The 23,869-nt window shown below is 68.7% G+C and overlaps 2 protein-coding genes across 6 annotated transcripts in view; one reads left to right on the forward strand and one right to left on the reverse strand.

Moving 5' to 3' along the window:
- The first annotated feature begins 2,233 nt into the window (after nucleotides 1-2,233).
- Nucleotides 2,234-3,461, forward strand: IER2 (immediate early response 2). The gene is given in 3 exon segments (XM_074567038.1): nucleotides 2,234-2,445; nucleotides 2,448-3,234; nucleotides 3,237-3,461. Coding segments are annotated over 3 exon segments (1,068 nt in total). The 5' UTR covers nucleotides 2,234-2,247; the 3' UTR covers nucleotides 3,320-3,461.
- Nucleotides 3,462-4,798: 1,337 nt separating this feature from the next.
- The window catches only part of CACNA1A (calcium voltage-gated channel subunit alpha1 A), a 45,834-nt gene continuing 26,763 nt past the window's right edge, over nucleotides 4,799-23,869 (reverse strand). The window contains exons 35-47 of one of the 5 annotated variants that reach the window (XM_074566997.1): nucleotides 23,556-23,706; nucleotides 23,304-23,431; nucleotides 20,677-20,773; nucleotides 18,511-18,616; nucleotides 16,224-16,331; nucleotides 16,046-16,146; nucleotides 15,248-15,351; nucleotides 15,015-15,153; nucleotides 14,338-14,448; nucleotides 13,520-13,555; nucleotides 11,143-11,338; nucleotides 9,762-10,012; nucleotides 4,799-5,787 (exon numbers count right to left, since the gene is read on the reverse strand). In XM_074566997.1, coding sequence (XP_074423098.1) covers nucleotides 5,323-5,787; nucleotides 9,762-10,012; nucleotides 11,143-11,338; nucleotides 13,520-13,555; nucleotides 14,338-14,448; nucleotides 15,015-15,153; nucleotides 15,248-15,351; nucleotides 16,046-16,146; nucleotides 16,224-16,331; nucleotides 18,511-18,616; nucleotides 20,677-20,773; nucleotides 23,304-23,431; nucleotides 23,556-23,706 — 1,993 coding nt within the window. In that variant the 3' untranslated portion in view covers nucleotides 4,799-5,322. Of the gene's footprint in view, nucleotides 5,788-9,761; nucleotides 10,013-11,142; nucleotides 11,339-13,519; nucleotides 13,559-14,337; nucleotides 14,449-15,014; nucleotides 15,154-15,247; nucleotides 15,352-16,045; nucleotides 16,147-16,223; nucleotides 16,332-18,510; nucleotides 18,617-20,676; nucleotides 20,774-22,265; nucleotides 22,363-23,303; nucleotides 23,432-23,555; nucleotides 23,707-23,869 lie in introns of all 5 variants that reach the window. The other 4 variants (XM_074566996.1, XM_074566995.1, XM_074566994.1 and 1 more) reach the window with 4 other exon arrangements.

Raw genomic sequence — 23,869 nt, forward strand, 5'->3', positions numbered from 1 at the left:
GGCTCTGTGCAGACTGAGGCGGGGGGGGGGCGCTGGGAGGGAACCCAGGTATCTGCCCCCCCCCCCCCTTCCCCCCCGGCAGCCCCCCAACAGGTCTCCTGACGTTCGGTCAAGTGCCTTACCCGCTGCCCGGCCCCGGGCTCCGATCGCGTCTCCACTATCTCACCGCTCCGTGCCAAACCCCCCCGGCCCCCTCCCCGCGGGGGGCGGCGGTGGGGGGGCCACAGGGACCCCCACCACCCCCCCTCCCCACTTTCTCACACCACCCCCACCCCGGACGCCTGGATTCCCCCCCCCTCTTTATCCTGTGCCTCAGTTTCCCCCCCTTTCCCCCCTGTGATGAGTTGCACCGGTCTCAGCCCTGCGAGGGGGGTCCCCGCTCTGCCCCCCCCCCCCCCCCGGCCCCGTGGGTGCTTGGAGAGCCCCCCCCCCCCCCCCCCTCCTTCCCACCCCCTCCCCAAACCCCGGCGGGGTCGGGCTTTTTTGTTTCCCCTTTTTTCTTTCTTCCCCCCCAAAAAAAAGCTGTACAGAAGAGGGGAGCGCGCGGCGGCGTCCCGGCAGCATGGACCCCCCCCGGGCTTGCGCTTCCCCCCCTCCCCTTTTTCCCCCTTTCCCCCTCCCCGTGGCCCCCCAACCCCCCCCCCCCGGGGCCGCCAGTGTCTGTCCTGTGTTATGAAGTGCCAAGACGCCCGTTCCTGGTGCCCCCCGCCCCCCCCCCCCCCCCCCAAAACCCCGGCCCCCCCCCGGCCCCCCCCGACTCGCTGGAGAATTGCACATGAACTGCTGTAGGAGAGCGGAGAGGGACTGCAGAAATGTTAATAGTGAAAAATAAAACACAGAGAGTTTGTAACAGCCCCCGCCTCCCGCCTGCTGGGGGGGGGGGGGTTTGCACGCGCGTGTGCACACGTGGGGGGAGGGGGCCCAAAGGGGCTGGGGCGGGGGGGGGGGGGGATGTGGGGGCTGCTGTTCTTGGGCTGGTGGGCGAGGAGCGGCGCTCGTGCAACGCTCGTGCGAGGGCGGGTGGTCGTGCAGTAGCCGGTGCTGGTGCAGGGCCCCCGTGCGCACGCGGGGCTGGTGCTCGTGCGAGGGTCGTGCGAGGGTCGCGTGAGGCCGGGTGCTCGTGCGAGGCTCGTGCGAGGCCTGCGCGAGGGACGGTGCTCGTGCGAGGCTCGGTGTTCGCACAAGCGCTCGTGCGAGAGACCCCGTGCTTGTGAAATGCCCGGTGTTTGTGCAAGGCTCGTGCAAGGCTCGTGCAAGGCTCGTGCAAGGCCCGGGACTCGCTCCCGGCTGCCGGAGGGGGCGGGGCTCCTCCTCCAGCCCCGCCCCCTCGCCCCGCCCATTTCCCCTTATTTGGGCAGGCGGAAGCCGCTCCCCCCCCCCCCCCGCGCGTCCCCGCCCCCTTCCCGGTGTCACCGGCCCCTTATATAGTCATGGAAACGGCGGCGGTGACGTCACGGGGGCGGGAGGGAGGCGGGGGGGGGGGGGGATCCCCGTGTAACACCCGACCCTCCCCGGTGCTGCGGAGGGACCCCCCCCACCCCACGGTGGGGGGGGACACGGGGATCCCCCCCCAGCTCGGGGGCGCACACGGGATACCCCCCATCCCCGGGGGGGGACACAGGGACCCCCTCACTCCGGCGGGGGGGGGACACGGGGAGCCCCAGGTCGGGGGGGGGGAGCACAGGGGCCCCCATTCCAGAGGACAGAGGAGCCCCCCCCCCCCCCAACCCCATGGGGACACAGGGACCTCCAACCTCGGGGGGGGCACAAGGACCCCGTCCCCCCCTCACTCCGGCGGGGGGGGGGGCACAGGGACCCCCACCCGATGGAGACACAGGGACCCCCCACACCCCCCCCCCATGGGGACACAGGGACCCTCAGCTCGGGGTGGGGGGGGGCACAGGGACCCCCTCACTCCGGCGGGGGGGGACACAGGGACCCCCAGCCCGGGGGGGGGGGCAGAAGGACCCCCCACCCCATGGGGACACAGGGCCCCTCAGCTCGGGGGGGGGGCGGGCACAGGGACCCCCACCCCGGCTTTCAGAGCAGCCCCCCCCTCCCCGGCATTGCCCCCCCCCCCGCGGTATTTCCGTCCCCCGGCGCCGCGGGGCCGGATGCGGGAAGGTCGGGGGGGGGGGGGGTGTGGGGATGGCGGGGGCGGACCGGAGCGGGGGGGGGCGGGAGGGCCGGTATAAGGTGTCAGCCCCGGGGGCGGCCCCGCCGCAGTCCGGTGCCGGCGCCGCCGCCATGGAGGAGGCGCAGCGGCTGCTGACGGTGTCGGTGTGGAAGCTCCACCGGGGCCGGTTGCAGCGCGGCGGCCTCCGCCTCCACCGCAGCCTCCAGCTCTCGCTGCTGCTCCGCGCCGCCCGGCACCGCTACCTCACCGCCCGGGCCGCCGCCGGTACCCCCCCGCAACCGGGACCACCCCCCACCGACACCCCGCCGAGCGCCGCGCCCGGCCGCCCGCCGGTAACAGCGACCCCGCAACGGGGGGAGACGCCGGGAACGACCAACCGGGACCCCCGCAGCGACCGGGACCCCTTCATCCGACCGATCTGGGCCCCCCCCAGCCCACCGAACCGGGACCCCCGCAGCGCCCCGAACCGGGGGGACACCCTCAACCGACCGACCTGGGCCCCCCCCAGCGCACCGACCCCGGACCCCGCAGCGACCAGGACCGGGACCTCCAGAACGCTCAGAACCGGGACCCCCCGAGACCGCCGAACCGGGACCCCCACAGCGTCCAGGACCGGGACCCCCAGAGCCCTCAGAACCGGGGGGACCCCCTCAGCCGACCGGCCTGGGACCCCCCCAGCGCACCGAACCGGGACCCCCGCAGCGACCGGGACCGGGGGGACCCCCTTAGCCCACCGGACCGGGTCCCCCCGAGCGCTCAGAACCGGGACCCTCGGAGCGCTCAGGACCGGGGGAACCCCCCGAGCCCACCGAGCCGGGACCCCCGCAACGACCGGGACCCCCCGAGCCCAACGACCCCGGACGCCGCCAACCGCGACCACCCCCAGGACTCCCCGAGCCGGTACCGCGACCCTCCGAGCGCCCCGAGGCTGCCGCCGCCTCCCCGCTGCCCCCCCAGCGCTGCCCCCGCCGCCCCCCGCTCCCCCGGAACCCCCCTGGCGCCTCGGACCGGCCGCAAGCGGCGGAGCAGCGGCTCGGGGGGGCCGGGACCGGCGCCGGTACCGAGCAAACGGGCGCGGCTGGAGGCGGAGGAGCCGCCGCTCCCCCGGGACCCCCCGGCCGCTGCTCGGGGCCGCCCGCCGCCGCCTTCGGGCTCCTGCTCCGCGCCGTCGGGGCGTGCTGAGACCCCCGGAGACACCCCCCCCCCGGGGGACACGGAGACACACACACCCCCCCCCCCCGCCGGGGACACGGAGACCCCTCGGGACACAGGGAGGGGGCACGGAGAAACCCCCCGGGACACGCGGGACTCGTACCGGAGGGACACGGGGACAATTCCCGCCCGCCCCGGGACACTCGGAACCGACACGGGGGGGGACACGGGGAGAAATTACCCCCCCCCCCCCCCAGGGGACACTCGGAACAGGTACGGGGGGGGACACGGGGACAATATCTCACACCCCCCCCCCCCGGGACACACGGACTCTGGCGGCCCCCGGTGGGCCCCCCCCGCCAAATCGGTGGTTGTGTCGTGCTGGGGGGGGATCCAGGCTGGCCCTGCCCCCCCCCTTTCCCCCCCCCCCCCGTTTTTGTTTAATTATTATTTTGTTAATGAAATAAAGGTGGGGTTTGTGCAGCTGCTGCCTCGGGGTGTCGGGGGGGGAGGAGGAGCGGGGGGGGGGGAGGGGGGCCATGCTCTGTGTCCCTGTGACACCAATATCGGTGCCCCCCCCCCGCCCCCCAATTTGGGGGACAAAGGGGTTTCCGGGGAGAACGGCTGGATTCTCGGGGCGGGGGGGGGGGGGGGGGTCTCGGGGCCGCTTGGGGCGTTTCTACCCCCAACTTTGGGGAAAAACGTTCTTTTTTTGGGCAACGGGGGTTTCGGGCCGGGGGGGGGGAGGGAGATCGGTTCCCCCCCCACACTTCCTCCCTGCCTCAGTTTTCCCCCCCCGGGCCAGGATATGGGGGGGGGGGGGGGGGGAATATCCGGCACCTGCCCCGGGGGCGGGGGGACCCCCGTCCCGCGGGGGGGCGGATCCAGGCAGGGAAACCCCCCCCCCCCCCCCTCGGTTCCGGGAAGCTCCACGTGCCGCCCACGCGGGGGTTGGGCCGGGGGGGGGCAGGGCAGGCGCCCGGATGCCCCGGTCCCCCGGCGGGGTGGGGGGGTGGAAAGGGGGGGGGGGTGGTTCCTGCTTAACCCGCCCCCCCCCCCCCATCCCCGGGGCTGAGCTGGGCTGGGGGGTGCAGGGCCCCCCCCCCAAGTGGGACCGGCCCGTCCCCCCCCCCAACGGGTGGGAGGGGGGCTCAAACGGCCTCCCCGTTCCCACCGGGGGACCCCTCCCGGGGCGGGGGGATGCTGCTGGCCGCAGGGGGGTCCCGTGTCCCCGTCCCCCCCCCCGCCCCCCCCTTCCCCCTCGCGGTGTCCCCGGTGCTCCGGGCGGGGCCGCGGCGTTTCCTCGTTCCTGCGGCGGGGGAGGGGGCGGCCCTGGGGGGCGGGGGGGGGGGGGGGGGGAACGAGCCGCCCCGGCACCCCCCCGCCAGCACCACACCCCCCCCCCGGGGCCCGATCCCGGGAAGGAGCGAGAAGGGCTCGATCCAAAATTCCTCTTTTTTTAATGGTTTCGTCTGTTCGGGGGGGGGGGGGGAAGGGGGGGGGGAATTCGGGGTTGGGGTTGGTTTTTTTTTTTGTCTTTTTTTTTTTTTTTGTCTTTTTTTTTTTTTTCTCTTTATTTCTCTTTTCGGTAACTCGGTTCATGCAATGGCGGCAGCCCCGGCCCCCGCCGCCTCCGTGCCTCGGGCGGGGGGGGGGATGGATCCGGCAGTGCCGGTGCCCGGTGCCTGGGTCCCGCTGCCTCCCCCCCCCCCCGCGGGGATCCGCTTCCCGCGGCCCGTTCCCGCCCCGGCGGCTCCTCCCGGCCCGGGGCTCCGGGGATTGGGGGGGGGTTGAGGGGGGTGACGATGTCTGTTTTGGCGGGGGGGGTTGGGGTGTGTGTCCCCGGTGCCACCACCCCCCCCCGCGTCGGCGGCGGCTCCTCCAGATGATAAAACTCATCCATAGCCCCGGGAGCGGGCGGCGGGGGGGGGGCGGGTTGTGGCGACGTCCGCAGCTTCCCCCCCCGCCCCCCCCGCCCCTTACGCCGCGGTATGTCGCGGCGCCCTGTCGCGATATGTCGTGGGGAGGCGCCGCTAGCAGCAGTCATCGTCCGTCTCGCTGTAGGGGTCGCGGAGACCGGGTCGCCCCTTCCCGCCGCCGTGCCCCGGGTAGTAGCCGTTGGGCAACCGCCGGCCGGGCCGCGGGGGCGACGGGCCCGGTCCTCCCCCCCCGCCGCCGCCGCCGCCGCGGGGGGCCCGTGGGGGGGGGCGTCCGTCGAGCGTCGTCTCCGGGTCGCGGGTGCCTCGGGGGGGGTCGGTCCATCGTGCGGCGGGTCGGGGGGCGCGGGGCGAGGCGGGGGCGGCGGCGGCGGGCGGCGGGGGGCGGCGGGGCCCGCGGGCGGGGGGCGGCGCGGCGGGGGGGGGTCGGCGGGCGGCGGGGGAGTAGGAGACGTGCGGCCGCGGCGTGGCGGGGGTCGGCGGGAGCTGGCGGCGGGCGCGGCGGGGGGTGCTGGTCCCCGAGGTGGAGAGCACCGGGCTGCCGCTCACCGAACTACTGCCCTACAGCAACACCGAGACACCGGGGATCACGGCGGGGGACGGGGGGGGGCGGGGGGGGGGGCACACGGACACGGCGGGGGATGGACATGGCGGGGAATGGACGTGGGGGACACGGGGGACGCGGACACGGGGGGGGAATGGACGTGGGGGACATGGGGGACACGGGGGGGGATGGACATGGGGGACACGGGGACGCGGACACGGGGGGGGAATGGACGTGGGGGACATGGGGGACACGGGGGGGATGGACATGGGGGACACGGGGGACGCGGACACGGGGGGGGAATGGACGTGGGGGACATGGGGGACACGGGGGGGGAATGGACGTGGGGGACACGGGGGACACGGACACGGGGGGGGATGGACATGGGGGACACGGGGGACATGGGGCACACGGGGAGGGGGAAAAAGACATGGGAGACGGGGGACATGGACACAGGGACACGGGGGGGAATGGACATGGGGGACATGGACATGGAGGGGGAAAAAGACAGGGGAGACGGGGGACATGGACACGGGGACACGGGCGCGGGGGGGGGGAATGGACATGGGGGACATGGACACGGGGGGGGAATGGACATGGCGGGGAATGGACATGGGGGACACGGGGAACACGGACACGGGGGGGGAATGGACATGGGGGACACAGGGGGGGAAGAAGACATGGGAGATGGGGGACATGGACACAGGGACACGGGGGGGGAATGGACATGGGGGACATGGACATGGAGGGGGAAAAAGACAGGGGAGACGGGGGACATGGACACGGGGACACGGGCGCGGGGGGGGGGAATGGACATGGGGGACATGGACACGGGGGGGGATACGAACATGGGGGGACACGGACATGGGGGGGACATGGGGACATGGACACAGGATGGACATGGGGACACGGACAAAGGAGGGAATGGACATGGGGGACACGGACACGGGGGGAAAGGTCATGGGAGACATGGCGGGGGATAAGACACGGGGGGGGAAATAGACACGAGAGACGGGAGACACGGACACGGGGGGGGAATGGACATGGGGGACACGGGGGACGAGGACACGGGGGGAACGGACATGGGGGACACGGAAAGGATGCGGGGACACGGACACGGGGGACAAAGGGGACAGGACACGGGGCGTGGGCACGGCCGTGGGGGACACAGGGACAAGCAGAGACATCGGGGGGGGGGGGGGTCACAGCCATGAGGGATCACAGACGGAGTGGGGGGGGGTGTCACAGCCATGGCCCATGCAGACACGGGGGGGGGCAGGCGGGGATGGGGGGGGGTCGGGGGGCGGAGAAAAGCATCGGGGACACGGGGTGGGGGGGGGACACGACACACAAAAAACAAACGAGAGAGCAGAGGGGAAGAGAAGTGAGAAGAGGCGGGGGGGGGGGGACGCGGGGGGGGGCCGGGGCGGCTGGAGGCGGCTGTGGGCTGGGGGGGGGGAGGGGGGGGCGGGGAGGGCTGGGGGGGGGGCCGAGGGGAGAGGAGGGACGTGGGGGGGGGGCTGCCGGGACACGTCCCCCCCCTCCCCAAAGCCACTGCAAGGCAAAAGAAACCAAAGCTCCGGGAAAGGGGGGGGGGGGTCGGGGTTCAGCCGGGAGAGATGGGGGAGGGGGGGGGCTGGAGAAGTTTGGAAGTCCCTTGGGGGGGTGGGGGGCACACCCTGCACCCCAAACTGTCATTTGGGGGGGGGGGGGGAAACGACACCTGAGGTTTGGGGGTCGTGATTCCCGCCCCCCCCCCCCCCGGCCCCGATCTGGGCCCTGCAGGGGGGGGTGATACCGATCTCTTACCTGGGGGGGGGAGGGCCGTGAACCCCCCCTTCCGCCCCCCCCAATCCCTTACCTGCAGGGACTGGGGGTCCGCGTGCCCCAGTCTGGGACCGGTGGGGGCCCCGATCCGGTGCTGGGGGGGAGACGGTGCACCCCGATACCCGGCCGGGGGGGGTGTGTGTGTGTGTGTGTAGGGGATGGTCACCCCCATTCAGGCCTTTTGGGGGGGGGGGGGGATATCTGTGTCCCCCCTGCCTATTGTGGGGGGGGTCCCTGCACCCCAATCCAGGGGGGTGACCCTGGCACCTATTGGGGGGGGGGGGTACAGGACCGGGCACCCCAACGCCATCACCCAGCCCAGGCCTCTGGGGGGGGGGGGGAGGGGGCTGTGCACCCCCAAACCTCAGTGCAGGGGCCGTGCCCCCCCCCCACGGACTAGTGGGGTGCCCCCAAACCCGGCTGGAAGGGCTGAGGTCCCCGATCCAGTTAGTGCACCCCCATTCCGGGCTGGGGGGGGGGGTCCCTGCGCCCCCAACCCTGGGCACGTGGGGCCGTGCACCCCCATTCCGGGCTGGGGGGGGGTCCATGTACCCCAACCCTGGGCACGTGGGGCCGTGCACCCCAATGTAGGGCTCTGGGGGGGGGTCCCTGCGCCCCCAACCCTGGGCACGTGGGGCCGTGCACCCCAATGTAGGGCTCTGGGGGGGGGTCCCTGCGCCCCCAACCCTGGGCACGTGGGGCCGTGCACCCCAATGTAGGGCTCTGGGGGGGGTCCCTGCGCCCCCAACCCTGGGCACGTGGGGCCGTGCACCCCCATTCCGGGCTGGGGGGGGTCCCTGCGCCCCCAACCCTGGGCACGTGGGGCCGTGCACGCCCATTCCGGGCTGGGGGGGGTCCCTGCGCCCCCAACCCTGGGCATGTGGGGCCGTGCACCCCCATTCCGGGCTGGAGGGGGTCCCTGTACCCCAACCCTGGGCACGTGGGGCCGTGCACCCCAATGTAGGGCTCTGGGGGGGGGTCCCTGCGCCCCCAACCCTGGGCACATGGGGCCGTGCACCCCAATGTAGGGCTCTGGGGGGGGGTCCCAGCATCCCAACCCTGGGCTGGGGGGAGCCCCATGGTCCTTCTCCTGCCCCCTCCAGGGCGAAGGGGGTGCAGTGGGGCTGGAGATGGGGTGTGGGGGGGTCGTCACCCCAAAACAGTCCCCACGCAGGGACCAGCTGGGTCCGGTGCCCCCCCCCCCAGCCCCGCCACGACCACCACCACCACCGGGGGTGTGCGGGTTGTGGGGGGGGGTCTGGTGGAGGATGGGGGGGGGGGAAGCAGGGGGGGCAGCTTCGTTCCAAACTTTCCAGCGTGGTCATGGGGGATGTGGGGGGGGGGGGGGGTGTGGGGGTTCGCCGGAGCCTGGAGGGGGGGCCGGAGCAGACGGTGGGGGGGGCCCCGAGTGGCTTACCTGGGCCACCCCTCGCCGTGACAGCGCAGCCAAAGCACAGCGATGGGGAGACAGAGAGGTGAATCAAGGCAGGCCCCCCCCCTCACCCCCCCAAAAAAAAAAAAGCAGCTGGGGGGCACCGGGGGGGCCAAGCGAGGTGGCTCTGTGCGGGCAGGGACGGGCACGGGGGGGGGCGGGAACGGAAAGGGGGTGGGGGTGGTGGGGGGCAACTGGAGGGGGTCAAAGCATTGCCGCGGCCGACCGCCGCCACCCCCCCCCTTGCACCCCCAGACCCCCCCCCCGAGGGGTGGCTGCTTGTGTCCCCCCCCACCCTCCATTGCCCCCCCTCTGGGTGCTGCCCCTCCTGGGGGGGGGGGGGCTGGACCCCCAAGGTGGGGTACCTGGGGGGGAGAGGGGGGGGGCTCTGCTGGTGTAACTGGGATCCTGCATGCCACCAGTATAAACTGGGGTGGGCAGAATGGGCAAGGGGGGGGCTGGGACACACCCCCCCCACCCAAGCGGCCATGGATGCTTGGGGGGGAGGGGGTGTCCTAATGCCCCCATCAGCCTCCCCAGCGCTGGTGGGGGGGGGGGGGGGGGCGGTGTCCTGGGGATGGGGGGGGGGTCTTCGCTTGAACCCCAAGCCAGGTGACCCAGCCGGTGGGGGGGGAATGCAGCCCTTGCACCCCCCGCCAGGGGTTTGGGGGGGGGGGGGTTGTCGTGTGGTGCCTAGAGGCGGAGGGGGGAGCGGAGGGGGGGGGCACCCACCTGCCGGGGGGCTGGGTGGTCCCGGCCCTCGCTGGGGGAGCGGGACCAGCGCCGGTCACGGGAGCGGGGCCGGCCGTAGTCGTGGCGCTCGGGGGGGGGGCAGCGGTCCTTGTCCCCGGGGCCGTGGTGGTGGTGGTGGTGGTGGTGGTGGTGCCGGTGCTTGCGGTCCTTGGCGCGGCCCCGCTCGGGGTCCCGCTCCTTGGGGGGGAGGTCGCCCGACTGCGTCGTCACGCTGAGGTCCGTGCCCAGCCCTGGGGGGGGGGACGGGACGTGACACGGGAGGAGTTGGGGACGCGGTGGAGGAGATGGGGCACCTGGGGGACAGGGGGGTGCAGGAGGACACGGGGAGCCGCTGGAGACGGGGTGGCCCAGGGGACGCCTGGGGCAGGAGGTGGGGACTTGGTGGCAGAGATGGGGTGGCCCAGGGGACACCTGGGGCAGGAGGTGGATGTGGTGGGGACGATGGGGTGGCCCAGGGGACGTGGGGTGCAGGAGATGGATGTGGTGATGGGGTGGCCCAGAGGACATGGGGTGCAGCAGGAGATGGGAGACCTGGTGGAGATGGGGTGGCCCAGGGGACACCTGGGGCAAGAGGTGGGGACCCGGTGGAGGTGATGGGGTGGCCCAGGGGACGTGGGGTGCAGGAGATGGATGTGGTGGCAGAGAGGGGGTGTCACAGGGGACGTGGGGTGCAGGAGATGGACCCGCTGGAGGAGATGGGGTGGCCCAGGGGACACCTGGGGCAGGAGGTGGATGTGGTGGGGGTGATGGGGTGGCCCAGGGGACATCTGGTGGCAGGGATGGGGTATCCCAGGGGACACCTGGGGCAGGAGGTGGATGTGGTGGAGACGATGGGGTGGCCCAGGGAACATGGGGTGCAGGAGGAGATGGGGAGCCGGTGGAGATGGGGTGTCCCAGGGGACGTGGGGTGCAGAAGGTGGACCTGTTGGAGGTGATGGGGTGTCCCAGGGGATGTCGGGTGCAGGAGATGGATGTGGTGGAGATGGGGTGTCCCAGGGGATGTGTGGGTGCAGGAGATGGACCCAGTGGAGGTGATGGGGTGTCCCAGGGGACATGGAGTGTAGGAGATGGACTTGGTGGCAGAGTTGGGGTGTCCCACGGGACATGGAGAGCAGGAGATGGATGTGGTGGAGATGATGGGGTGGCCCAGGGGACGCAGGGTGCGGGAGGAGAGGTGGTGGCCTTGGGGCCAGCTGGGCCGGGAGATGATGGGGACCCACCAGAGGGCCAGGGTGGCCTTGGGGACACCTGGGGTGGGAGGAGACGGTGGGAGCCCCGGGGTGCCCAGGCGGGAGGCGCGGGGTGGCCCAGGGGAGGGCAGGGACGGGGGGGTGACCCCGGGGTGGTGTGTGTGTCCCACCTGTGTCCACGTCGGTGTAGCGGCTGAGGGAGCGCTCGGAGGTGCGGTGGCCGCGGTCCCGCCGGCGCTGGTGGTGCCGCTGCCCGTCCTCAGGGATGACGCGCTCCAGCGAGTAGTCGTCCAGGCGGATGCCCCGGCCGCGCGGGTGGCCCAGCATGGAGGCCGAGCGCTTCATGGGGCTGGCGTCCGAGATGGTCTGCGGGCGAGAGCAGAGCGGGAACGGTCCGGGGGAGCCCGGAGGGGCTGGGGGGGACCCGGCTCCTGTGGTGGGGGGAGCTTGAGGGAAGAGTTACCTGCTTGGGCTGGCCCTTTGTGTCTCTTCATCCCTCCGGCCATCCATCCATCCATCCATCCATCCATCCATCCATCCCTCCATCCATCCATCCATCCATCCCTCCATCCATCCCTCCATCCATCCATCCATCCATCCCTCCATCCCTCCATCCATGCATCCTTCCACCTCTCCATCCATCCATCCATCCACCCATCCATCCATCCCTCCCTCCACCTCTCCATCCATCCCTCCATCCATCCATCCATCCATCCCTCCCTCCCTCCATCCATCCTTCCACCTCTCCATCCATCCCTCCATCCATCCATCCCTCCATCCATCCATCCCTCCATCCATCCATCCATCCCTCCATCCCTCCATCCATCCATCCTTCCACCTCTCCATCCATCCCTCCATCCATCCATCCATCCATCTATCCCTCCCTCCATTCATTCATCCATCCGTCTGTTCCTCCATCCACCCCTCCACCCATCCATCCATCCATCCATCCCTCCCTCTACCTCTCCATCCCTCCATCCCTCCCTCCATCCACCCACCTCTCCATCCATCCCTCCACCCATCCATCATTCCTTCCATCCTCCCTCCACCTCTCCATCCATCCATCCGTCCCTCCCTCCATCTCTCCATCCATCCGTCCCTCCCTCTCTCCGTCCATCCCTCTGTCCGTCCCTTCACCTCTCCATCCCTCCCTCCCGCTGTCCATCCCCCCCTCCCCCATCCTGCCCCATCCCTCTCCCGCAGCCCCCCCGGCTCCATCCCTCCCGCCCCGGTCCCCTCTTGCCGCTGCCGCAGGATGGGTGTCCCCACACGTCCCCACGCCTCCCGCAGCCACCGCGTGCCCTGAGGGGCCACCCGATGTCCCCATTGCCCCCAGCCTCGGCGGGGACCGACCCGCTGTGCTGGGGGTCCCACAGCTGGGTTGGGGGGGACACGACGTCCCCTGTCACTGCGTCCCCATGGCCTTGGGGACGGACAAGCTCCGGTGAAGCATCTCAGCCCCCTGGGACAGACCCCCCCCGCTGCTCTAACCATTGGGCTGCGCTGCCACCGCCGGGGCCCCCTGAGCGTCGCCGGCCACCGGGGGGGGGGGGGGGGGGGGAAAGAAGGGGAGGATGGGGACAGGGACGGGAGGACAGGGACAAGGGGATGGGAACAAGGGGACGGGGACGCTGCTCCTCGCTGGCCACGCTGGTGCTGGAACACGGAGCGACGAGGGTCCGGGTGGCCCAGGACATGGAGGGGGGGGACAAGAGGAGGGTACGGGGGGGGCAGGGATGGCGGGGACAGGGACAGGGACAGGGACAGGGACTGAGAAGGGATGGACAGACAGACGGGAAAGAGGCAGGAGAGCGGCTGTTCCTGGATGGAGAGAGAGCGGGAGGGAGGGAGAGCGGGCTGGGAGGACACAGGGACAGAGGGACACGGGGACAGAAGGACTCGGGGACAGAAGGATGGAGGGACGAATAAAGGTGGGATTGAGGGACAGATGGTGGAATGGAAAGATGGAGGGATGCAGGGAGGGAGGGAGGGAAGGACGGAGGGAGGGACACAGGGATGGAGGGATTCAGGGAAGGATGGAGGGAGGAGGGATGGAGGGATTCAGGGATGGAGAGAGGGAGGGAGGGATGGAGGGATTCAGGGAGGCATGGATGGAGGGAAGGAGGGAATGGTGGAAGGAGGGAGGGAATGATGGATGGATGGATGGATGGATGGATGGATGGATGGATGGATGGATGGATGGGTGGATGGAGGGATGGGTGGATGGATGGAGAGAGGGAGGGAGGGAATGATGGGTGGATGGATGGATGGATGGAGGGAGGGAGGGAGGGAGGGAGGGAGGGAGGGAATGATGGAGGGAATGATGGATGGAGGGAGGGAGGGATGGATGGAGGGAATGATGGATGGATGGAGAGAGGGAGGGAGGGAATGATGGAGGGAGGGAGGGAGGGAATGGTGGAGAGAGGGATGGATGGAAGGAACGATGGAGGGAGGGAGGGATGGAGGCAGAGGGCGGGGGGGGGCCGCAGGGGCCGGGGGAGGAGCAGGCGGAGCGGGGGGGCTCTGGCGGGGCCCGGCGGTACCTACACTGAGGTTATTCCCTCGGGGTCGGACCTTCCTCCTCTGCTAGAGCCAGCCCAGGCGGTGCCCGCAGAGCCGGGAGAGAGAGAGAGACCAGAGTAAACACGGGGACGGGGACGGGGGGGGGACGACACGGGGCAGAGCGGGACCGGGGTCACCCCCACACGGAGCCAAGCACCGGCCGGGCCAGCAGCAGCCATGAGCAGAGCAGCCAGAGCATCCCGGTCCCTGTCCCTGTCCCCAGGGCGTGTGGAGGTGGGGGGGACACCCCCAAAGCCGGTGGCACAGAGGACGTCGATCCGCGTCGTCGGGGACCGTGGTGGCCGTGGCGTCCCCCCAGCTTTGGGTCTGCTGGGGGCGGGGAAAACGGACACAACTGCGCCGGAGCGGATGCAGGAACGTCCCCACACGGGGACCGGTGGCCACTTGGTTGCCCCACGGCCACAGCTCTGACCCGGCGTGGGGGAGGCAGCACCTCTCCCCCAGCTTCATGCCCCCCCGCCTCAAAGCCCCCTGCCTGCTGCCGCCATGCTCATGCCCCCCCCCCCGCCCCCCGCCCCGAAGCCCCCGGCCCAGCAGCTGCAGCCATTTGAGGGGGGGACACACGGGACGTTGCTCCTGCCGCTGGGGCCACCAGCAGGGTCACACCCCACCGGCACCACGTTGCCCACGGCCACCACAGCGCGGACCAGGCATCCCGGCCCCCCCAAAAGCCACCCCCCCACCCCCGTTAAAGCCATGGCAGCGTGGGAGGGGGGGGTCGTGCTGCTGAGCCTGCCGGGGGGGTGACAGGGATGGCGGCGCCCCGGAAGGGGTCCCCTCACCTGGTTTTCGGCGGGGAGCCGCGGCATGGAGGCGGCGCGGCCGTGGCCCTCCATGGGCAGGTAGTCGCTGTCGGAGTAGCCGTCCTTCGCCATCTCGCGCATCTCCACCAGCTGCGGGGGGACGGGGGCGTCAGGGGGGGAAACTGAGGCAGGGGTGAGGGTGGGTGGCACCGAAAACAGGGACGTTTCCCCCCCCCCCCCCCCCCCGCCCCGGGCACAGCGAGGTGCCACGTGGGGGCTGGGGGGTCGGGGGGTGGCAGGCAGCAGGGGACGTGGGGAGGGATGTGGGATGTGTGGGTGGGGACATGGGGGGTGAGGGACACAGGGGACATGGGGCTCAGGGGACACCTGGCGACACGGGGGATGGATGGAGATGGGGCACAGGGGACCCTTGGGGACGTGGGGGGATGGAGGGACGTGTGGGGGAGATGGGGCTCAAGGGACCCATGGGGACATGGAGTGGTGGATGTGGGGGAGATGGGGCCCAGTGGACCCCTGGGGACATGGGGGATGGATGGAGTGGGGGACATGGGGCTCAGGGGACCCCCGGGGACACGGGGGATGGATGAAGGTGGGGGAGATGTGACCCAGGGGACCCTTGGGGACATGGGGGATGGAGGGACATGGATCCGGCCGGGGGCTCGGGGGATGCGGGGGGGGGTGGCACAGCCCCTCACCTGGGAGTTGGGGCGGCTGTTGGGGACGTCCTCGGGGTGTCCCCGCTCGGGGCTCCAGGTGCCCGTTTTCTGGAACATCTCCTGGGCGCGCTGGGTGACCCAGGACTGACTCTCCTTCAGGCCCCCGTCGCGCGTGGCCCTGGGGAGCGGGGGGGGTGTCACAGGAGGCTCAGCCCCCTCCCGGCTGCCCCCCACCCCGGGCGGGGGTGGGATGGGGCCCCCGCGGCACTTACAGCCCCGCGCCCGGCTCGGCCGTGGGCGCCGCGTCCGGCCCCGGGGTCCCCTCCTGCGTGGGGGACGGCGGCTCCATGCGCTGGAACATCAGCGGCGTCCGGTTCTGCGGGGACACGAGAGGGGCTGGGGACGCGGCACGGGGGGGGACACGGGGAGGGGATGGGGATACGGAGAGGGACTTGGGAAGGGGACAGGGCTGGGATGGGGACACTGGAGGTGGCAGAGGGGGGAACAGGGCTGGGATGGGGACACTGGCGGGATGGGGACACTGGAGGGACTTGCGAAGGGGACAGGGCTGGGATGGGGACACTGGAGGGATGCTTGGGGACGGGGACACGAAGATGGGATGGAGCTGGGCCACTTGGAGATGGAGATGGGGACACCAGAGGGGCTTGGGAAGGGGACAGGGCTGGGGTGGGGACACTGGAGGTGGCAGAGGAGGGGACAGAGCTGAGAGGGGGACACTGGAGAGATGCTTGGGGACGGGATGGGGACACAGGAGGAACCTGGGAAGGGGACAGGGCTGGGACGGGGACACTGGAGGGATGGGGACACTGGAGAGACATGGGAAGGGGACAGGGCTGGGATGGGGACATGGGAGGTGGCAGAGGAGGGGACAGGGCTGGGATGGGGACACTGGAGGGATGGGGACACAGGAGGGACTTGGGAAGGGGACAGGGCTGGGACGGGGATGCGGGAGGTGGCAGAGGAGAGGGATGGGGCCAGGCTGGGACCCTGGGGGGACACGGGGAGGGGACGGAGCTGGGGAGGGGACGCGTTTTGGGTGCTGTCCCCACCTGCTCCTCCCGCATGGCCTGCAGCTTCTTGGCTTTGCTCTGCCGGTAGTACTCCATGATCATCATGGCGGCGTAGATCTTCCCCACCGTCAGGTCGGTGGCTGCGGGGGCAGAGGGTGAGAGGGGACGGGGACGGGGACGGGGACCGGGGGGGGGGGTGGGGGGGCCGGTCCCTTACACTTGTGGGGGGTGACGAGCAGGTCCAGGTTTTTGGGGGAGAGGTTGGGCCAGATGGCGATCATCTCCTTGCGCAGCTCGGCGTCCATCTGCTGCTTGTCGGCTCCCCCTGCGGAGAGAGGGCTGAGCCCCCCGGCCCTGTCCCCCCCCCGCCACCCCCTGCCCTACCCCATGGGGACCTCCCTGTCCCCCCCCCCAGGGACACTTCTGCCCTGTCCCTCCGTCCGCTGATGTTCCCCTGTCCCCCTCTTCCCCCCGTTCCCCAGGGTCCTCCATCCCTGGGCTCCTGATTCTTGTCCCCTCCACCCCCAGGGACCCCATCCCTGTCCCCGTCCCCCAAAGGACTCCTGTCCCCACGTCCCCAGGGTCCTGGGACACAGTCCCTCACGTCTTCGTCCCCGAATCTCCAGGATCCCCGTCCCCCCATCCTCATCCCCATCCCTCCACAATCGCCGTCCCTGCGGAGTCCCTGTCCTCGTCCCCATCCCTCCATGATCCCTGTCCCTCCAGAGTCCCCATCCTCATCCTCATCCCTGCGGGATCCCCGTGTCCCCATCCTCATCCCCATCCCTGTGGGATCCCCGTATCCCCATCCTCATCCCCATCCCTGCGGGATCCCTGTATCCCCGTCCCTGCGGGATCCCCGTATCCCCATCCTCATCCCCATCCCTGTGGGATCCCCGTATCCCCGTCCCTGCGGGATCCCCGTATCCCCATCCTCATCCCCACCCCTGCGGGATCCCCGTATCCCCATCCCTGCGGGATCCCCGTATCCCCATCCTCATCCCCATCCCTGCGGGATCCCTGTATCCCCATCCCTGCGGGATCCCCGTATCCCCATCCTCATCCCCATCCCTGTGGGATCCCTGTATCCCCGTCCCTGCGGGATCCCCGTATCCCCATCCTCATCCCCATCCCTGTGGGATCCCTGTATCCCCGTCCCTGTGGGATCCCCGTATCCCCATCCTCATCCCCACCCCTGTGGGATCCCTGTATCCCCATCCCTGTGGGATCCCCGTATCCCCATCCTCATCCCCACCCCTGTGGGATCGCCGTATCCCCATCCCTGTGGGATCCCCGTATCCCCATCCTCATCCCCATCCCTGTGGGATCCCTGTATCCCCATCCTCGTCCCCATCCCTGTGGGATCCCCGTATCCCTATCCCTGTGGGATCCCCGTATCCCCATCCTCGTCCCCACCCCTGCGGGATCCCTGTATCCCCATCCCTGTGGGATCCCCGTATCCCCATCCTCATCCCCATCCCTGTGGGATCCCTGTATCCCCATCCCTGCGGGATCCCTGTATCCCCATCCTCATCCCCATCCCTGTGGGATTCCCGTATCCCCATCCCTGTGGGATCCCCGTGTCCCCATCCTCATCCCCATCCCTGTGGGATCCCTGTATCCCCGTCCCTGCGGGATCCCCGTGTCCCCATCCTCATCCCCATCCCTGTGGGATCCCCGTATCCCCATCCTCATCCCCACCCCTGTGGGATCCCCATATCCCCGTCCCTGCGGGATCCCCGTATCCCCATCCTCATCCCCATCCCTGTGGGATCCCCGTGTCCCCATCCTCATCCCCATCCCTGCGGGATCCCTGTATCCCCGTCCCTGCGGGATCCCCGTATCCCCATCCTCATCCCCATCCCTGTGGGATCCCCGTATCCCCGTCCCTGTGGGATCCCCGTATCCCCATCCTCATCCCCACCCCTGCGGGATCCCCGTATCCCCATCCCTGCGGGATCCCCGTATCCCCATCCTCATCCCCATCCCTGCGGGATCCCTGTATCCCCATCCCTGCGGGATCCCCGTATCCCCATCCTCATCCCCATCCCTGTGGGATCCCTGTATCCCCATCCCTGCGGGATCCCCGTATCCCCATCCTCATCCCCATCCCTGTGGGATCCCTGTATCCCCGTCCCTGCGGGATCCCCGTATCCCCATCCTCATCCCCATCCCTGTGGGATCCCTGTATCCCCATCCCTGCGGGATCCCCGTATCCCCATCCTCATCCCCACCCCTGTGGGATCGCCGTATCCCCATCCCTGTGGGATCCCCGTATCCCCATCCTCATCCCCATCCCTGTGGGATCCCCGTATCCCCATCCTCATCCCCACCCCTGTGGGATCCTCATCCCCGGGTACCCGGTGCCCAACCCCTCGGGGTCCCTTGTCCCCCTCCCAAGGCTGCCGTGTCCCCAGAGCGCCCGTCCCCGTCCCCTCCAGGACCCCGCTCCCATTCCGCCGGGGGGGTCCCCGTGTGTGTGTGTGTCCCCCCCCGGGCCTTGCCTTTGGCGATCTTGATGTCGAGGGCGGTGCGGATCAGGGCCATGAGGGTGGAGTTGAAGTGCACCGTGTTGTCGTCGGCCACCGGCAGGTCCATGCGGAGCAGCCGCTGCGGGGGCCGAGCAGAGCCGGGGGGACACACACACACCACACACACACACACACACACACACACACACACACACAAACACCCGTCAGCCACGGCCCCCCCAATCCCGCCGCGCCCGGGGGCTGGCGAGAAGGCGGGGGCCGCCCCGCAGCCGCCGGGGAAACTGAGGCACGGATCCCCCGGCTGCCCTCCCCGATACCTCACCCCCCCCACCCCCCCCCCCGCCCCGGCCCCCCGCCTTCTCCCCAGGCCGCGGCCCCCCGCAAGACGCCCGGGGTGGGGGGCACGGCACGGCCAAGCGGGACCCCCGGCGTCCGGGGGTTGAGGGGTGGGGGGGATGGGGGGGGTGGGGGGCGCACAGCGCATGCAGCACATGCAGCAGGGAGGGACCCCCCCAGCCCCACTGAGGGGGGGGTGGTGGTGGTGGGGGGGGCTTCTCTGGGTGCAAACCAGCATCCTCTGGGGGGGGGGGACGGGGGAGACGTGCCTGGGCTGGGGGAGGGGGGGTGGTGCTGGGGGGGGGAGAAGCGATGAGTTTGCCAGGCCTCAGCCCCACGGTGCCCCATGCCACATACCCCCCCCCCCCCTGCAGTGCCAAGCGGGTGGCGGAAGGTTGTTGTGCCCCCCCCTCAAAAAAAAATAGGGGTAGAGACACCCCCCCCCCCCCCCCCATGCAGCCCCCAGGGGTGGGGGGGGGATGTGGGGGTGCAGAGGAGCAGGGCCGGGAGCGAGCGATGCCCGTGGGGAAACTGAGGCAGGGAGACGCGAGGTCCCCACACACCCCCCCCTGGTGCCCAGGTACCCCCCCCCCCCGGCCCCCGCCCCCACCACGATGCAGCTCCCGAGCACTCGTAGCCCCCGCGGCTGGGGGGGGGTTCGCGGGCAGTGCAGCAGCCGGGGGGGGGACGGGGGGGGGGACTCACTGCCAGGAGAGGAGGCGGCCGGGGGGGGGGGATGGAGAGAGGGAAAACTGGAGGGGGGGGGGAAAGGCTACAGGGACGGGGGCGTCGGGGGAGAGGGTGACCCCGGGGGGGCCGAGCAGGGGCTCCTCCAGCGGGCACCGTTGGGGGGGGGGCTAAAAATGGGCTGCTCTGGGCGGGGGGAGCTCCAAGCCCTACAGGGGACCCCCAATATAGGGGGGGGCGCTGGCTGTGCCCGGGGGGGGGTGGGGGGGTGTCCCCAAATAGTGGCTATGAGGGGGCTGTCTGAGCCCCATGCGGGGGTCCCAAAGAGGGGCTCGGGCGGGGGGTGGATGAGCCCAAAGGGGGGGGGGGTCCCCAAACAGGGGCTTTGGGGGGGCTGGTTGAGTCCCAGAGGGGGTCCCCAGTAGGGGCTTCTGGGGGGGCTGGTCAGGCCCAATGGGGGGGGTCCCCAAATAAGGCTTCTTGGGGGGGGGGGGGGCTGGTTGAGCCCAAAGGGGGGGTGTCCCCAAACAGGGGCTTTGGGGGGGCTGGTTGAGTCCCAGAGGGGGTCCCCAGTAGGGGCTTCTGGGGGGGCTGGTCAGGCCCAATGGGGGGGGTCCCCAAATAAGGCTTCTTGGGGGGGGGCTGGTTGAGCCCAAAGAGGGGGGTCCCCAAACAGTGGCTTTGGGGGGGGGGCTGGTCAGGCCCAATGGGGGTCCCCAATAGAGGCTTCTGGGGGGGCTGGATGAGCCCAAAGGGGGTTCCCAAAGAAGGGTTCGGGGGGGGCTGGCTGAGCCCCACGGGGGACCCCCAACAGGGGGGGCTCCGGGGGGTCCACCCCCAGCCTCCAGCCCACTGGGGGGCCGGGAGGTGGCCCGGGGAGGGGGGGGGCACACGCTCCTCGGGCGGCGGATCTTACCCAGCCCGTCCTGGGGGGGACGCGCGGAGGCTCAGCGCCGAGGGCTCGCCGCAGGAGGAGAAAAACACCAAAAACCAAACCAACAAAAAAAGGCAAAAAAAAAAAAAAAAACCACCAACAAAAACCCCCCCAAAAAAAAAAAAAAAGGCCACGAAGCGTCGGCCGGGCTGAGTCGGTGCCGCCGCCGGGAACCGGCCCGGCGCGGGGGGGCTTCGCCCTGGCGGGAAGAGTTATTCTACCTTATAGGCCACTCGGGGCGGGCATTTCTTGCCTAAACCCAGGGGCGGGGACATATGTCTCAGCATTTCATACATGTCCATGAAAGTCAGGCGGCCCCTGGGAGCGGAGAGAAGGAGAAGGAAGAGACATCGGACAGGAAAAAGGACAAAAAGAAAAGAGAGGAAAAAAAAAAAAAAGAAGAAAAGGGAAAAAAGGAAAAAAAGGGGAAAAAAAAAGAAAAAAGGACAAAAAAGAAAAAAAGAAAAAAAAGAGGGAGAGAGACAGATGCAGGAAAAAAAAAGAAAAATTAAAAATAAGGAAAAAAAACCAAAATAACAATAAGGGGAAAAAAAAATACCAATAAGGAAAAAAAAACACAGTAAGGAAAAAAGTAAGAAAAAAAAAAGAAAAAAAACTCAGAGAAAATAAAACAATAATAAGGAAAAAAAACCAATAAGGAAAAAAATAAAGAAATAACAATAAGGAAAAAAAATAGCAATACAATAAAAAAACAAAAAGGAAAAATAAAAAAATCACAATAAGGAAAAAAAATCGCAATAAGGAAAAAAATCGCAATAAGGAAAAAAATCACAATAAGAAAAAAAAATAACAGTAAGAACAAAAATAAAAAAACAATAAGAAAAAATAAGGAAAAAATCACAATAAGGAAAAAAAATCACAATAAGAAACAAAATCACAATAAGAAAAAAATAACAGTAAGAACAAAAATAAAAAAACAATAAGAAAAAATAAGGAAAAAAATCACAATAAGGAAAAAAATCACAATAAGAAACAAAATCACAATAAGAAAAAAATAACAGTAAGAACAAAAATAAAAAAACAATAAGAAAAAATAAGGAAAAAATCACAATAGGAAAAAATAAAAAATTAAGAAGAAATAAGGAAAAAAATAACAATAAGGAAAAAAATAACAGTAAGGAAAAAATAAAAAAAAAGGAAAAAATAACAATAAGAAAAAAAACAATAAGGAAAAAAATCACAATAAGGAAAAAATTAAAAAATAAGAAGAAATAAGGAAAAAAATAACAGTAAGGAAAAAATTTAAAAAAAATAAGGAAAAAATAACAAGAAAAAAACCAACAATAAGAAACGAAATAACAATATGGCGAAAAAAATAACAATAACGAAAAAAAAAAATAAGAAAAAAAACCCAATAAGGAAAAAAATAATTAAAAAAAAAAAAAAAGAAAAGAAAAGAAAAGAAGAGGTTTAAAACCCAGCCGGCCGCAGCCCGCGGAGGAGGAGGAGGAGGAGGGGGGGGGAGGAAGGCGATGGCCGGCGCCCATGCAGCCCCGCGGCGCTGAGAGGTGGGGGGGCGGGGGGGGGGTCCGGCGGCGCCGGCCGTGGCGGGGGGGGGGGGGGGGTCGGCCGCGGGGCTCAGCAAGCGGAGCTGGGACGGAGAAGGATGACGGGGGGCGGGGGGGGGGGGGGGGGCTCCATGCGGCGCGCCGGGGGCTGGGGCCGGCCCCGGGGGGGTGCGGGACGTGTCTGTGTATATATATATACGGAGCCGTGATATATATATCCGGGGGGGCCCGAAAGCGCCATTCATTCCGGGGACGCTCGGCAGGTTCTGAGTGAGGCAAACCTTGCAAGCGACCCTATGGGGGCATTTCTTGCCTAAGCCCAAAGGGGGGGAGATTACGCGCAATAAACTGTACATATCCTTATAATGAATGCGGCCGCTGCAAGAACGAAGAATACAAGGGGGGGTTAGTGCGCCCGCCCGGCCACGCGCCTCGCCGCGGACGCGCCGGGGAAACTGAGGCACGGGGGCCGGGGCTGGGACGGGACACGACGACAAGCAACACACACAACGGGGAGACCCCTACGCATCCCCCCCCCCCCCCACCCCCCCCCCCCCCGACTGTGCTGGGACGGGTTTAGGCTGCCGCGGGGATGGGGAGGGTGTGGAGGGGGGGGTTGGGGGGGTTTGATTCCCCCCCCCCCCCGCAACAACAACAACTGATCCCAGTACGGCCCAGTCCAGGGCACTGGGGACCCGGCGGAGCATCACGGGACGCCCCGAGAGCAGCCGGGGAGCACCCCCCACCGCCAAGGATATGGGGGGACACAGCAGATGACCCTCACCCCCCCACACCCCCCCCCCCGGGATATAGCAGGGACCCTCCAGCACCCGGCGGGGACCCCCCTGGGTCCGGCCGAGGCCCTTTGCGCTGCGCTGGGGGGGGCTGAGGGGGGTGGGGAGCGGGGTCGGGGGGGGGGCAAGAGGGAGAAATCCGGCGGCCGAGCACCTACAATCGAGAGAGGACAGGTTAATTAGCGCCGCGATGGCGGGGGGGGGGCAGACACCCCCCCCCCAACAGCTGTGCGGGGATGGCGGACCTGGGGGACACCCCGCTCGGGGTGGGGGGGGACAGCCCCTGAGGGGGGCACCTCGGGGCGGGGGGCGTGGGGGGGGGGCGCTCTTGGGCACCTGCTGCCCCCCCCCCCGCCAGCCCCAGCCCCCGCTGCACGGTGCTGGCGGGGGGGGGACACACACGGTCCGGCCACCCCCCGGGAGCCGCTGCGCTCCGGCGCCGAGGGGGGACCCCGGCGTCTGGGAGACCCCCAGATCCCCGACACCCCCCCACCCCCGTTCCCCTCGTCCCGGGGGGGTCCTCACCAGGCGGCGGGGTCGTACTCGGCCCAGACGCGGACGTACTCGTCCAGGTGGTGGGGGCCCAGGATGGAGGAGTCGCGCGTCAGGTACTCGAAGTTGTCCATGATGACGGCCACGAAGAGGTTCAGCATCTGCCGGGGGGGGGGACGGGGACACGGGACAGGACGGGGGGGGGCGTCAGGGCGGGGGGGTGGCCGGGATGGGGTGTCACACACACACACCCCCCCCCACCCCCACCCCCCCCCGGGGGCTCACCAGGAAGGAGCAGAGGAAGATGAAGGAGACGAAGTAGAAGTAGGCGAACTCGTTGCCGCACTCGTCCTCCTTGATGCCCGAGTTCTGGTCGCAGGGCTTCCCGCTCAGGCAGGACAGCATGATCTCGTGCCAGGCCTCCCCGGTGGCACTCCTGCGGCACGGGGAGGGGGGGGACAGCGGTGGGTGACCCCCGCCGGGGAGGGGGACGGGCAGGGGGGACACGCCGGCGTGGCACTGGGTACCCTGGGTGGCACTGGGTACCCTGGGTGGCACTGGGACCATGCCGAGGGGACACACGGCATGGCACTGGGTAC

This window comes from Larus michahellis, chromosome 25 (genome assembly GCF_964199755.1).
Source record: "Larus michahellis chromosome 25, bLarMic1.1, whole genome shotgun sequence".
Classification (NCBI taxonomy): domain Eukaryota; kingdom Metazoa; phylum Chordata; class Aves; order Charadriiformes; family Laridae; genus Larus; species Larus michahellis.